Source organism: Melospiza georgiana, chromosome 5 (assembly GCF_028018845.1).
Source record: "Melospiza georgiana isolate bMelGeo1 chromosome 5, bMelGeo1.pri, whole genome shotgun sequence".
NCBI lineage: Eukaryota > Metazoa > Chordata > Aves > Passeriformes > Passerellidae > Melospiza > Melospiza georgiana.
In genome coordinates, this window is record NC_080434.1 from 33,398,255 (window position 1) to 33,413,015 (window position 14,761).

A 14,761-nucleotide genomic window follows, 5' to 3' on the forward strand; every position below is an offset into this window, starting at 1 on the left:
CGGGACGGTCGCGCAGCGCGGGCTCGCCGGTCTTTGCGGGCGGGCTCGGTGTGCGGGCGGCGGTGCCGGGAGGGTTTGTTTGTACCTTGTCACCCCCCCCCACGGGTGAGGGTGGTAGTGCCCGAGGTACGCGCCGCGCGGGGCGCCGCCGCCTGTATAAGCGCGGCCGCGGGGCGGGCACGGGAGCTGCCGCGCTCCTGATCCCGCCCGGTCCCGCCCGATCCTGCCGGTGCCGCTCCGTCCCGCCGGGAGCATGTACCAGAGCTCCGCGCGCTGCCTCTGCTCGGCCCTACCCGCCCTCTGCTGCGCTCCCGCCGCCGCCGCCTCGGCCTCCCGCCTGCCGCGGCCCCGCTGCCAGCCGCCGCCCCCCGGCCCCGCCGCGCCGCGGGCAGCAGCGGGCGGCTCGCCCGCCCCGGGGACGCCGCCCCGCACAGGTGAGTACGGGCCGAGGAGGGGGCGCAGCCGCCCCGGGATCCGCGCGGGGTCACAGCCGGAGGCTGATGCCTGGTTGGTGCTGTTGGAGCGGGATCTGGGCTGTGCTGCCCGCGTCAGCGTGTCTCTTGTCCCCTGGCCGGCCTCCTCTCCGGGACTGGACCGGCCCTTGGGCTCTAAGGCAGCGGCCGTGGCGTTCTCCCAGCCGGTGAGAGCGGGCAGCATCCCGCGGCACCGCGGCAGGCGCTGCCGGAGAGCCCGCCGGAGCTTTGGGCGTTTCTGGCTCGGTGCCCTCCGGGTGAGGGATGGAGCGCCCTGTGCCCGCACGTAGGCTGGGTGCGGGAGTCAGCCCGGTGTCGCTGCGCTGGCCTGTCCGTGAGCCAGAGCGTCAGTGTCCGTGTGCCGCTGTCAGGAGCCTGCTCTCGGCTCGCTGAGCTGCCCTCTTTAGCTGCACTTGGTGTAGGATGAGCTTGACTCACTCGAGGCTCACTTTTCCCTCAAGGCAGCGTGTGGGAGCAGCCCAGGTTACCCTCTGGCAGGCAGCAGCAGCCATCACGTCCCTATTTGCCTCTACCGTCAAATAATTACAGCCCGTTCTTCGTTCCCCACATGAGACCTGAAAAGTGCCCGATGCCCTCGGGTGCCTGTGCGGACCCCACGCACCCCTGAGCTCGGATCCAGCCCTAAGCCGCCTCTGTTGGCTCTGGCCGTGGCTCAGAATGCCATCCGGAGCCATTCCTGCTGACAGCTGGGGCAGCATTCACCGTGCTCCTCACTGCTGCCGTGGGCGATAAGCCCAACTCCTTATCATTGAATGGCTTGGGTTGGAAGAGGCCTTAAAGGTCACCTGGTTCCAGCCTTCCCTCAATGGGCAGGGACACCTCTCACTAGCCCGGGTTGCTGAAAGCTCTATCCAGGCTGGGCTTGGACACTTCCAGTGATAGAACAGCCACAGCTTCTCTGGGCAATATGTCTGAGGCTGTATGACACATCTGGCATGCAGGAGATCCGCTTTGCCCTACCGCCTTCAGCTGGGGCTGGGGTGAAGAGAGTTCCTTCCCTGTTGCTGCTGTGGCAGGAGGAGTGTGGAAGCCAGGCTGGGGTAGGGTGCTTCTCTTGGTCCTGTTGATGCCAGGCCAGGATGCCATATGGCAGGATCGAAGCTTCATGGCACTGCAGGGAAGAGGAGCATATGCATCTGAGAGCTGGCAGAATCGAGTTCATGATTAATTAAGCATTCATGAAGATAAAGGTTTCCAGAGCTTGTGATTCCCTGTATTACTGGAGGCAGGATTTGAGGTTCACTCTTCTTTCTGGTGTTGCCTGTTGAGAACAGGCAGCTTCTGCCTTCCTCTGGTGAGCTCTCATTGCTGTCCCAGACAAGGTTGTACATGTAGTATGATACCTTGGTAGTGTACATTTTGTCACATGGGGATGGCGCCTGTCATGTTGTTCCTGGAACTGGGGTTCCAAGGAGGGCATTTCTGGCTGCTGCCAGCTCTAGGGCCGTGGAGGCTGATGCAGCTCCAGACTGTGGTGTGTGGAGTCATTGACGTAGCAGGGAAAGCTTTGTGGTGAACAGGGTAGGGCTTCTGCCTGAGAGTGGTGCGGGGAGGTATGACCTGAAAGGAAGGGAAATGGGAATGTTGTTCACCTTACCCAAAAGGTCAGGGTCCAACACCCTTCTGCAGCCCTCATCTCTGAAATAAAGTATCTGATGGCTCATTGCCCGAGATCCTAGAAGTTCCTCTCTTCTGTGCTGGATGGAGCAAGAAGCCTGCCAACTTTACACCCTGTTCTAACATTTAACTGTCCGTTTGAATTCTTCCCTTACCCTTACTGTGCTGAGGTGCCACCCTTGCTGAGGAGAAGGAACTTTTGATTTAATCACCTTGCATAGTAATTGCTGAGTTGGTGTTCCCTGTTACATAACACCAAGAGAATCACTTTCATGTTTGCTATCCACTGCTACAGTGCAAGCTCAGAAGCCTGCTTCCTTCTCAGGGAGGAAAAAGAGCTTCAGTCTTCTCTTGAGGGCCCAGAGATGATTGTGTGAAAGAAGGCTAGACTGTAAATTAAACACATTCAGTCCTGGCATAGGTGGCTTGAAAGTTCTTGGCTGAAGCAGGGGGCTCCTTGGGAAGATTCCAGCTTGAGATGACTGCTTATCTGCACAAGTCTGCCTGTGCCCCCACCAGCACCACAGTGTCACAGTACTGGCAGCACACATTGTCCCAGCAAGTTCACTTCACTTGCACTGTGAGATTGCAGAGTGGTGACCTTGTGCCTGTATTGTAGCTGGACTGCTGTGGACACGGTTCAGCATTGCAGAAATAACAAAAAATGGATCCTGTGTTTGGAGTTTTCAGGTTTGGGTTGTTGGTCTGGCCCCTGTTCTGCAGAACACCTCAGTCTGTGTTGTCAGGATTCCAGCACTTTGGATACAAAGGACTTGTGCAGATAAGCAGTCATCTTAAGCTGGAATCTTCCCTGCTTCAGCCAAGAACTTTTGAGCCACCTATGCCAGGACTGAAAGTGATTAATTTACAGTCCAGACCTCTTTCACACAATCATCTCTGGGCCCTCAAAAGAAGACTGAAGGTCTTTTTCCTTCCTGAGTCATGACTGACTTTAAAAGCTGTCAGATCAGCTCTGGGCCACAGTACAGGCTGGGCTGTGCTTTACAGCCCATAAAGAGCTGGATACACCGCAATCCCAGGGATGATGAGATTTAGACAATGCTCTGGCTTTGTTTGCAGCTTGGCAGGTGGAGGCTGAGCTTAGCCTTGATCCTGCTGTAACAGCTGTAAGCTGCTCAGGGCTTTGCCAGCAGGCCTGTGACTCCAGCTGTGTTGCACCTACCTTCAGCATCATCCCTCTGACTCAGGTCAAAGCCACAAGCAGCCTAAGAGCTTGCTGATGGCTTCTTGGAGGGTTATTATTATTATTATTCCTTTGGAGAGCCCCGCATGAGCCGTGCTCCTCATCCATGGCACGGCACGATGCAGGATGCATGTCTGATGCAGCAGAAAGCACTGTGCTTATCTCCACTTGCAGCACTCAGCCAGGGCTTGTACCTGTCCTAAAAATAGGTGAGTGGCTCCCTGTGGAGCATCTATTAAAAGCTCTACTGATTTCTTTGGGTTTCTGCATGGCGGCCTGGCAGCCCTGCTTGTGTGTAATCTGCACCCTTCTGTATCCAGCACAGAGCGCGCTTTCATCCCTGCTCCCACTCCCCTCACAGCTGTGGCAGGATCCTGCTCAGGGATTTTGTGTTTTCCGTCACTATTAAGGGCACTTCTACTACTTCAGCAGTACTTGGCTTCTTGAGAAGAAGTAAATTTCTCTGTAAACTGAGAAAGGCTGCAGAAACAGAAACACTACACATAGCTGCTGTGGAAAGATGTGTGTGTGAGCTCAGAATCGCATCTCAGTTTGAGGAACTCCTATTCCTTTAACTAAAAGGACAGAGATGAGGAGAAATGTCCTATATCTAATCTAAATTCCCATTTCACAACTTTCTTGGAACTGTTCCATGGGCTTACACATACAAAACACACATTAAAGCAAGTAGTTTTTAGTATCTTTTAAAAGAATCCATTTTCCTAAGTACAAGGATGTGGGGCTTATACTGGAGAGTATTTCTTTTCCTCCTGAGTATGTTTATTGAACTGTAAGGGTGTCCATCTTACTGCCTGCCCCTCTAGCCTGTCATTACTGTATGTCTGTCACCAGATCTTAAAATTGGTGGTGCTGTAGTTCAGTCTGAGCATGCAGGTGTGTTGGGTAGCATGCCAAGTCTTCTGCAAGATGTGATCACAAGATGACAATTTCATCCTCTTCCTTTTTTAAGTAACTCAAATGTACAAATAAACCTACTTAAAAACCACTGTGGGCCAACAGCAGTGCAACACTGAAGTTCTTTTGCTCAAGATTCCCTTTGCAAAAGGCATTCAGAGTAAATAAGTAAGTTGAGACAACAACAGAACTCAGTCAGCATTGCCTCTTATGCAAGTTGCTGTGGTGCAAGCACTGTCCTTCCTGCCTTTGCGTTTGAAGGAGCAAAGCCCTCCCTCCCTGAGACGGGGCTGGAGAGCTCTTGCACACACAGTGTAGCAATACCACAAAATGTGCACAGGGACAAAACAGAGCAGGGACACATGTGCATCCCCATCCCGTGGCAGCTGTGAGCCCGTGTGGGATGGCGAGCCCTCCCTGCAGGAGACATGGGGCTGGGTGAGGGCCAGCTGCGTTAGCAGGGAGAGCTGGAGACAGCAGCTCGTGTGGGTGAGGTGGCCACAGGAACAGGAGGTGGCTGGGCCCAGGGAGGGCTGAAAACTGCTGAGCTGGGGCACAGCACAAGAGAGTGAGGAGACAAAGGGAGAAAGGAGGGTGGGGGGAATGAACGTAGGGATGTGGAGCTGGGAGGCACCACCTTCTCCACTCCACATCCTGACGTCTCAGCCAGCAGAAGCATCTGGCTGCTTCATGGCCATGACAGCATTACTGCTTTGGGGATAAATGACACTGATCAGACACTGCTGTTAAATACCAACCTGAGGGTCAGTCAGGTTAACTGGAGTCTGCAGCCTGGAGGCATCCCATATGGACACAGGGTGCCAGGCCATACAGAGTGCCCTCTCCATCAGAAGCAAATGCTGCGCATGAAATAAGGAGCAGGCAGCATTTGTCCACCTGCTGGGCTCTCTCCTCTGTGAACAGGGAAAAAGTGTGCTCTACTGTGTTTTCTACAATATATGCAGAGTTAATCTTAGCCCTGCTATTCTGGTTGAAAGAATTCTTTGTTGCCTTAGAAGACAGCAGCATGATGCCTTAGAGCAGGCTGTTTGCAGGCTGCAGCCCCTGATGACAGGCAGAACATGAGGCTGCACAGGACTAACCCTCTTTTGCATCCTTCTTGTTTTGCCTCAGACTCGGGAACGGGCTCCTGCACAACCATCAATGGCTGGCACTGCAGAGAGGTACCCAGGTGATGAGGAGAGCTGTGGTGGACCATCTCTAACGGGAGTTTTTCCCTTGCAGTGTGTTCCATGGGAAACAGCACCAGCCGGCTCTACAGCGTGCTCGCCAAGACGCTGAGCAGTGGCGCCGTGTCCCAGCACCAGGACTGCCTGGAGCACCTGGACTCAGCACAGCTGGATCCCATAGACCCCAAGGATTTGCTGGAGGAATGTCAGATCGTTCTGCAGAAGCGGCCACCCCGGTTCCAGAGGAACTTTGTGAACCTGAAGAAAAACACCGGCAGTAACCACCGCCCCATCCGGGTCATGCAGTGGAACATCCTCGCCCAAGGTAGGAGATGCTTGTGAGCTCAAGGTGTGAGCTCGAGATCAAATGCAGCCATGAAAACCCTGGCAGAGCAAAGGGAGAGAGGAGTGAACTCCTCTACATGAGACACAACTGACTGAGGGCCAGGGGGGAGTATTTTGAGCACTTGAAATAGTGGCTTTCCTTTTGTCCCACAGGAAAGGAAAAAAAGGTCTCTCCTTGCAACTCTGATGCCAAAGGTAGCCCCAAATTCCCATCTTAACTGAATAGTGTATTCTAAAATCTGTGACCCATCGGTTTTAGATGGTTGTTAACCCCAGAGAAAACCAATCTTTTTCCTAAGTTTTATTTGTGACGTTTCTCTTCAGTTTCTGATTACCTTATTGGTGAGCTGTCCATAAATTCAGAGCTGCTACAGGAATTCTTGATGCTTAAAAATAATTTTAACTGCTGGTTTTGAATCAAGGCTGTAAGTTGACGACTGCAGCAGCCTCATCTTAAAATCTTTTGGGTGTGGGAAATTTCCCTCATAGGGACTGCCTTAATCTTCTGCAGTCTCTTTTAACCCACTTCATTTTATTTTGGCTTATGCTGCAGCAGCCACATGTGGGAGTACTTGCCCTTGCGTAGTGGGCAGAGGGGGAGAAAGTCTTAATATATCTTTTATCTGTAAAAGGAACTTAATTTTTTTGGAGCAACTCCATTGACTTGAGATGGGGTTCTCACACCTACTGGCAAATCTGGTACCCTTAGAGTCACCAGCATGTAAACTGATAAAACCTGAAGGATGACAGGCTGTTTCAGCTATCATTAACTTTTGGGTTTTTTGTTTACCCTCCCTGCTAATTCCAGCTCTCGGGGAAGGCAAAGACAACTTTGTCCAGTGCCCCATGGAAGCTCTGAAGTGGGAGGAGAGGAAGTGCCTCATCCTGGAGGAAATCCTTGCGTACAAGCCCGACATCTTGTGCCTTCAGGAAGTCGACCACTACTTCGACACCTTTGAGCCGCTCCTCAGCCGCCTGGGCTACCAGTGCACGTTCTTCCCGAAGCCGTGGTCGCCGTGCCTGGACGTGGAGCACAACAACGGCCCGGACGGCTGCGCCATGTTCTTCCTCAAGGAGCGCTTCGAGCTCGTCAGCAGCGCCAACATCCGCCTCACTGCCATGAAGCTGAAGACCAACCAGGTGGCCATCGCTCAGACGCTCAAGTGCCACGAGACCGGCCGGCTCTTCTGCATCGCCGTCACCCACCTGAAGGCCCGCACGGGCTGGGAGAGGTTCCGCTCTGCTCAGGGCTGTGACCTCCTCCAGAACCTCAAGAACATCACCCAGGGAGCAAAGATCCCCCTGATTGTCTGCGGGGACTTCAACGCGGAGCCAACCGAGGAGGTCTACAGGGAGTTCTCCAACTCCAGCCTCAATCTGAACAGTGCGTACAAGCTGCTGAGCCCCGATGGACAGACGGAGCCCCCCTACACCACCTGGAAGATCCGGCCCTCTGGAGAGTGCCGGCACACGCTGGATTACATCTGGTACTCACAGCATGCCTTGAATGTGAACTCAGCCCTGGGCTTGCTGACTGAAGAGCAAATTGGGCCCAACAGGCTGCCCTCATTCAATTACCCTTCTGATCACCTGTCCCTTGTGTGTGACTTTAGTTTCAATCAGGACCCTGACAGACTGCTGTAATGTCCCAGAATGCCAGCTGCTATTGCAGTGTCTGAACTCTCCAGTCTTTTATTTTAGAGAAAACCTTTGAAGCTAGATGCTGTTGAAAGATGAGGAAATACTGTTGACTAACCATTATTTCAGGCACTTGTTTGGAGTTACACTTGCTGTTCAGCCCTCCTTAATGTGCAGCCTTCGAGGGAGGAAGAAGGAAGCCAGTGTTCTCATCGTACTCTTCTTGCCGCTTCAGGGTTTGAAAACTAAAAGGCAAATGGCTTTATTCTTTCACTGAGCCCCCTGTTTTAAGGATTTAATCCTCTAATGAATGTGGAGGCCTTAGTATTTAAATCAAAACATTGTGTCTGTAAAACATCTTGCCCTGACAGCATGCTGATTTTATTTATTTCTTATTAAGCTTCTGCAAGTACCAAAGGGAGTGAGGTTCAACTACCCAGTGAGATTACCTTAAATCTTTTTCTGTTGCAATACGAAGGAAGTTTAATGCAGTTTAGACAAAAAGCTAAGCTCATAATAGTGTGGTCTTGTCATTTTTCCATGACTTGAGATGACAAATTCATGACAAGTGTGAGGAAGGACCCCTCCAGTAAGAGCAGGTGAGGAAAGAGAGGCTGACTATGACCTAGAGTAATGCCCTCACTTTTCCAGAGCAATGTGCATGTATCTGTCACACACATACAGCCTCTAGGCTGTCCAGTGACTGTACCTTCATCTCTTCTGTGCTTCCCTCTGGAGGACACAACTAAGCAGGGACTATTTCTTCCTCTGAGTATTACTTTTCTAAATGGTTTAAATTTGTAGTCTTGTCAATCTTGCTGTTTCAGTAAAAGGCCAGTCTTAATATTGAAAGATTTTCTTCTATTTATCTTCAGAATCTAAAGCTACACTGGAACCTGTTATAAGATAAAATTTATTTATTGAGAGAAGTTGGTGATCCTGCATCTGATTGGAAAGCATGGAGTGAGAGTGTTCAGGAGCCTCTTCCTGTGACCCAGAGAAACTCTGGCAAAGCATCTGGGCTACAGCAGAGGTGTGTTAGTGCAGTAACTCCTGTGATGCTCATTGCTGACATAGGAATTGCATATATGGGTTGTAAACATGCCATTATGCCAGAAAATAGCATAGGAAGAGATGGGGTAAGAGGGACAACAGTTGGAGTTGTGCTGACACTTAGATAGTTGAGGAAGACATGGCAGGGCAAATAAAGCAGTATTTCCATGTGAACTAGAATGCATAGTAACTCTTAAATGTTCCAGCTGTTTGTTAATAAAACTCTTTGGAAAAAAGTAATGTCTTGGCTGCTGTCTTTCTCACTTTGCTGTCCCAAGTTCCTGTTGCCAGGGAGGTGACCTGTCTCAACTAGTTTGAGCTTCAAGTTGGTGCTGATGCTTCCTCTTCCAAAGCTCTTTTCTCCCACCCCTAACCCTGGTCTCAGAGTGGCATGGCTGCTTTGCCTTCACAGCACACACTCTTTCTCCAGCTTGGAATGTCCAGATTTCACAAGTCTGAAAGGAAGGGAGTTATGCTTAGCTGTTAAGCTGCTCACTCTTCTAGTTAGAGAGGAAACCTACACTGTATTACTGTAAATATTCCCCTCTCCATAAGTGTTTGTTAGTTAACATCTGTAGTCATCTGCAGCTAAACACTTCTAAAATCAACATCACAATAAGACCTATAAGATAGTACGTTGAGTAGGTCAAATCCTTGCTCATCTACCACAAAAAAACCACACCAGAAGCTGGAGCTTCCATCCAGACTCCTTTTGGCAGTTTCATTTCTCTGGAAGAAACTATACTTGTGGTAGAAAGCCCTGACTTGAGAGCAAATATCAGGTCTGTATTTAAAAACAAACTACACCATAGTCAAAAAACCCCACCACTCCCACCAAACATGAAATCACTCCATGATTTCATTTCACTTTTGTACAAGCAGTTTCATTTTCCTCAGGCCAGCCAAGGTGTCCATCAGTGTGGCCCCTTTCCCACTTCCAGAGCATAGAGCCACAGACCCGATTATGGGAGGCTTTTTACCAGCAGGAGCTGAACTATCCCAGCTGCAGAATTCCCACTGTCACTCTCACAGTGGAGTATATGGCATCTATGATTCTTAAGACATTTTGATTTATACCCTTGCTTGCATCCCTTGCTTAATTCTCCTAAACAAGAAATCAAACTGGTGAGAAAGAGCATGATTTGTATGGTACTGCCATCACTGCAGAAGCTCTGATGAAGTGGAAAGGGCTGGGATTCTTCTTCGTCCTGGACACGTTACAGTAGATGTTCACTGCTTCAACTCCTTAAAGGGTAATTTTGAAGGCAAAGGGGGGGTGGAATAACTGAAAAGGCTGGAGACTCTTCCCATCTCAATGCAATACTGTCCTCTCAGAAAATCCCTGCTACAGTGCAATGTTGAACCCTTTCTGCTGCATTTTAATGAAAAGGTAGATAGGCTGGAGAAATTAACTGCTAAGTTCCCAGGCAGCTTCACCCTTTTATTCCAGTACATGCCATAATTTATTTGGCAGACTCTTTTGGAAAAATTAAATGGATTATTGCTTTTGCTTTGTTTTATGCAGCGAGAGACAAGCCTGCAGCACTGAAATACTTTTGCCAGCTATAAATATCAGTACACTAAATATTTTTCAGAAGAAGCAGAAAGGATGTTTTTTTCCTGTGTAGCAGGATGACTCTTAACAATAAAAAATGTCTTCCAAGCTCTCCTTGTGAATGTATGCCTTATAAGCACACCAAGGCTAAAAAAAAGGCTCCACAGATCCCTTGCTTTCATCTTGAATAAAGGCTGCCTTAGCTTTAGCAGTGACACTTTTCCCTCACTCTCAGGCAAGCTGCAGGAAGAAATGACCCACTTGTTTAATTTGTGAGAGGCAGAAGCTGCTGCAAGCTTATTAAAACACTATCTCTCCTGGAGAACAATTAGATCCCAAATACATAGCGTCATTTGGATCTTCCTAATAAGCTTAACACCTGCTATTTGAATTGTCTCTACAAGGCAGAATTGCACTTGGCTTGTTCTGGCAGTAGCAATCTTCACATGTAGCTGAGATCCCTGCTGCACACGACGTGCTGAGTACCAGCTTGAGGCTTCAAGTGCCTCTCCATTTTCTCCTCAACTTCTGACTGCCACTGGCTCACTCATCCCTGATCACCTCAGATGGAACTCCCCAAAGCCCTAAAGTTGATGAAATCAATTAGCAGAGGATCCCAAGTTCAGCCTTCCTTTCAGCACACTCTACCCAGAGTTGTGCCAAGGCCCAGGCCCCTTCGCTGGGAAAGATATGCAAGAGAGAGCTAACAAAACCAGTTGTCTCTAGAATGGGATTCTCCTCTCAACTTTTCTCATTTTTGATACTCAGACATTTATTCTGAGATACAAATTACAGCTGAGGTATTTTTCCCCTCTGGATTACACACCACTCTTTTAATTCTGTAACTTAAAACAGTGGGCTTGAAAAATAAAAATAGTTCTTATCTGCAGAATCAGTGGTACCAAGTCTGTGTGTCTCAATGCCTTCTGTATAAAGCATACTCACTTCACACAAGTTTCATTCTACCCACACATCTACGAGTTTCCGCTTGCCAAGGATGAGTTAAGCCTGGCCCCTACATGAACCACCAGATTCAGATGTAAAAGGGAATCCTGCTTTCACCCATGTACCAAACAACAGGTTTTTCAATGGGATTTCAAAAGCCTGAGAGTACACATAGATACTAAACTAACCACTTCAATATTCTAGTGTTCCTTTCATCTGTTTCAAATGTCACAAACCCAACCAAGGCTCCCTCATCCTGAGGTCACGTCCTCCAACACCACCAGCAAAAACATCCCTATTGACAGGATCAGGGTAAGCCCCCTCTCCATTTCAGTTACAGCACATCCTCACACAGACTGAGATTCTCACAGCACTGCATGAACTCCAGTGTGCCACTCGCTGGTGGCCAGGGGAGAGAGCCAAAGGACCATCACTGGCTCCGTGGCAACACGCAGCACTGGCAGTGTCTCAGAGCTGCCTACCCCACCAGCAGGGGAGCTGGGTGCCTTCATTCCTCCAGTTTTTGCCATTACATAATGAAGTCTTGGCATTACAAGGAGGTCATCAGCTGGAGATCCTTATCTGATTCCAGGAAGACAGTTTGTCCCCATTTGACTTCCACTGTATCTAAATTAGGTGTTGGAAAGGTCTTAATTACAAATACTCGACATAGATACTTCATGCTCTGAGATACAATCAAGTAACAGCCATCTAGAATTGGGTTTCTTAGAGACTGGACTTGCAACAGAAGCTTTAAAAACACTGGTTTCTCTCATCTTTTAGCTCAGATCTGTACCACCACCTGCCTCTCTTTACACTGCTCCATTTCCCTTTACTCAGAACATTAGTGCCTCAGACTGTCAGATCAATCGAGTGATTGCCCAGCTTCCCCTACTTCCCTTTCCTACCTTTCTTAGGAAAAAAGTCATCTTCTCTCTCCATGTCCTTGTGTGAAGGGCTATTAGTCCTCTACCCCATGCCAGAAACACAGTTCATGTGTAAGAACTTTTGATTCTCTGGATTGCTGCGTTACACTCACTTTTTAATTGGCTTCAGCTTCATTTTGCTCCTCAACTCCACTTCCCTGCTGAAGAGAATGAAAAATAATTGTTTTTCCAGAAGCCTTTAGTCCCTCCAGTGCTGGCCTGGCTGTGTGGAGATATTTCCACTTTTCTTACCAGTTGAAGGGGAGAATGGGCCTTGCTGCTTGAACTCAACAAGTAACCTGCTTCTCAGCATATAAAGTAGTTAATTCTGGTGTCTCTCAGCATTACAGAAGGCTTCAGCTCCAGACAGCTGTTAAAATTGCTCCGACAGCTGTTAAAATTGCTCCTCCAGGCATGAAGTACCTAGATGATGATTCAGACTTCAATTAAATTTCAAGATTACCCAAGTTCCTGCCCTGAAGACTTTTCAGCACATATCACTAGGAACTGGGGGTCCATTGGCTACCTGACTACTCAGGTACTCATGTGCTGTGACTACCATGACTACCCACAGCCTGATGTGCCAGTGTGGTGCCCCTGAAATCAGGGTAAGCTGTGCAGATGGACTGGAAATACAGAGCCACCATCAGGTGTAGCTGGAGGAGCAGTTGGGTAGCTCACAGAGCCCATGTGTATGACCACCATAATGAAAACATCAAGGAACTGGACCCCTGCCAGAAGTTACCTCACCAGCTACTGCAAGCTCCACAGGTATTTACACAAATGAGTGAGAGAGCTGGTCAGCCCTTTGAAGCAGGGAGGAGTCCCAAAATTTCACACTGTATCATCTATATTAGGATGAATGCCTGGAAGATTTCAAGTAAGAAAAAAGGTTAACAGGTTAGCAGAAAGGAAGAAGGAAAAAACAAACAGCACACCAAACACCATTAAATTTTCTGTCTGTATTTCATTAAAACCTACTTGAATACACTTTGAAACAAGAGTACAACAAAATAGAATATACTTCAAATGTTGAATATACAAACTATTATAGTTCGTTCTGAACACTGGTACTTCCCTCTTAACTTCAACTAAAAAAAATTTACAGGTTTAGAACTACCTGACAAAAGCTCATGCTGGGCGTGACCTTTGAAGTGAGAGTAGAGCTGAAACTGAAATGTATGCACAGATGTCAAGGCTACGTGAGAGAAACAGGCATGGTACAGCAGAAGGCAGAAAACCTGCTGCTACTTTGTCCACGATTAAGAAATTTAGACAGACTTTTAACTACCATACAAAATATGTTACATGTTATTCTATAACAATACTGTGCTAGGTACAAGGTTTTTAAAAAATTTGTTTTAATAAAAAAGCTTTACACAAACAAGCCATTAGCTTATTTCAAGAAAGATAACTGAAAATCAGTCTAAGGCTTTCAATTTGAATCTGCTTAAGCTGTATGATACAAAAATCCCTCCAGGCCTCTGTCTTCTTTTAGAAGCTCTTTAATCTCCTTTATTTCACTTCCTACAACACCTAGTAGCATAGTTTTTCACATAGCACCAGTTGAGTACTGTGGGCACACAGTAGTAATCGCTGGTATGCACATAAAATGCATCAAATTTGCCATTTGTGTAACAATGAGACTTTCCTCTCCCCCTGAAAACTAAAAACCAAGGCAAACCTCTCACACAGCTCTCTCTTAGTGTTTCAGGTCTTAGTGTAGCTTGGTAACCGGTAGCGTAGTGAAATTGTTTGGTCCCTTTTCAGTCCCTCTCTCTTTCATTCTCCATAGGTTCAGCTGTTTCCCAACTGGAAGAGGCAGTTTGTAATCAGTGTATCAGCGTGCTTTAAGTCCCACTGAAACACGGGAAAATAATTTTTTTCCAGTAAGTCTTCAACATATGCATGTTTATTAACATTCCACAACTCTCCTTTATGACTTGGTGGGGCATCCACATCCCTCCCCCAGTCACGTCAGTATATTCAAAACCGTAACAGTCAGAAGTCCGTGCTGGAAGAAACCTATTCTTCATTTTTCACACGTGATGATTCCTTCTGTTTTCATTGTTACAGGAAGGGCAATGGCTGAGGGTGTACTAACTACTACTACGTGGGTTACAGTCTTGCTTCCATCCACTGGCTTCTCCTCCTTTACCAGCTGCAGTGTTTTCACTTCACATTCCTGTTTCAAGGCGGCCGTGTCTGATTTAACTTCTGGGCCTTTGAGAAGGGCACTGATCACCCTGGGCGGAGTCTGGCCCGAGGCCTGCTGAGCAGGAACCGACAGTCTCATTACGGGTGTCCCATGAGCTATGGACACGGGGGTCAGTGCTCTAACAGCCAGCGGGGCTCCCACGATGTTGATACTCCCTGACCCCGACAGGCTCGTTTTTGTTTGCAGCTGACACTGCGTGAGTTGCGTGGCAGGGATCGTGATGATTTTGGTGGGCTGCATTGTGATCTTGTCTCCATTTTCAGCAGAGGTTGGCATCACAGTAGGGATTGTCTGGATTACTACCTTTGGGGTTGTTGCTGTGGTTGGACTCGTGTTGGTTATTAACGGTGACCCTGCATTTACTGACTGCACCGCCACAGTGGAGATTTTCTGTCCCAGAGAGGTCATGACAACGGGCACTTGCATTGCCACTCGAACAGTCCTACAAGATAAACGTGTGTGTTTAGGCCAAAACACAGGGCACCATCACAGATGACAACAAGGACAGGCAGTTCCAAGAGAGACAGGTTTTTAACTGGTTCTTAAAAAAAACCAAACCTAACCGTAACAAAAAAATGAAAAAGCCAAACCAGCAAACAAAGAGCCCAACTCCAAACCTTTTGCACATCTAGCAACAGGACTTTGTAAATTTAACAGGTCC

General features: G+C 48.4%; 2 protein-coding genes across 7 annotated transcripts in view; one reads left to right on the forward strand and one right to left on the reverse strand.

The window, feature by feature from the left end:
- Window positions 1–253: 253 nt before the first annotated feature.
- NOCT (nocturnin) lies at window positions 254–8,690 on the forward strand. The gene is made up of 3 exons (XM_058024423.1): window positions 254–434; window positions 5,476–5,745; window positions 6,574–8,690. The coding sequence occupies exons 1-3, from the start codon at window positions 254–256 to the stop codon at window positions 7,407–7,409; spliced, it is 1,287 nt and encodes a 428-aa protein (XP_057880406.1). The 3' UTR covers window positions 7,410–8,690.
- Window positions 8,691–12,829: 4,139 nt separating this feature from the next.
- ELF2 (E74 like ETS transcription factor 2) overlaps window positions 12,830–14,761 on the reverse strand; it is a 28,346-nt gene continuing 26,414 nt past the window's right edge. For all 6 annotated transcript variants that reach the window (XM_058024772.1, XM_058024777.1, XM_058024774.1 and 3 more), the window contains one exon: window positions 12,830–14,542. In XM_058024772.1, the coding sequence (XP_057880755.1) occupies window positions 13,915–14,542 (628 nt within the window). In that variant the 3' untranslated portion in view covers window positions 12,830–13,914. The remainder of the gene's footprint in view (window positions 14,543–14,761) is intronic.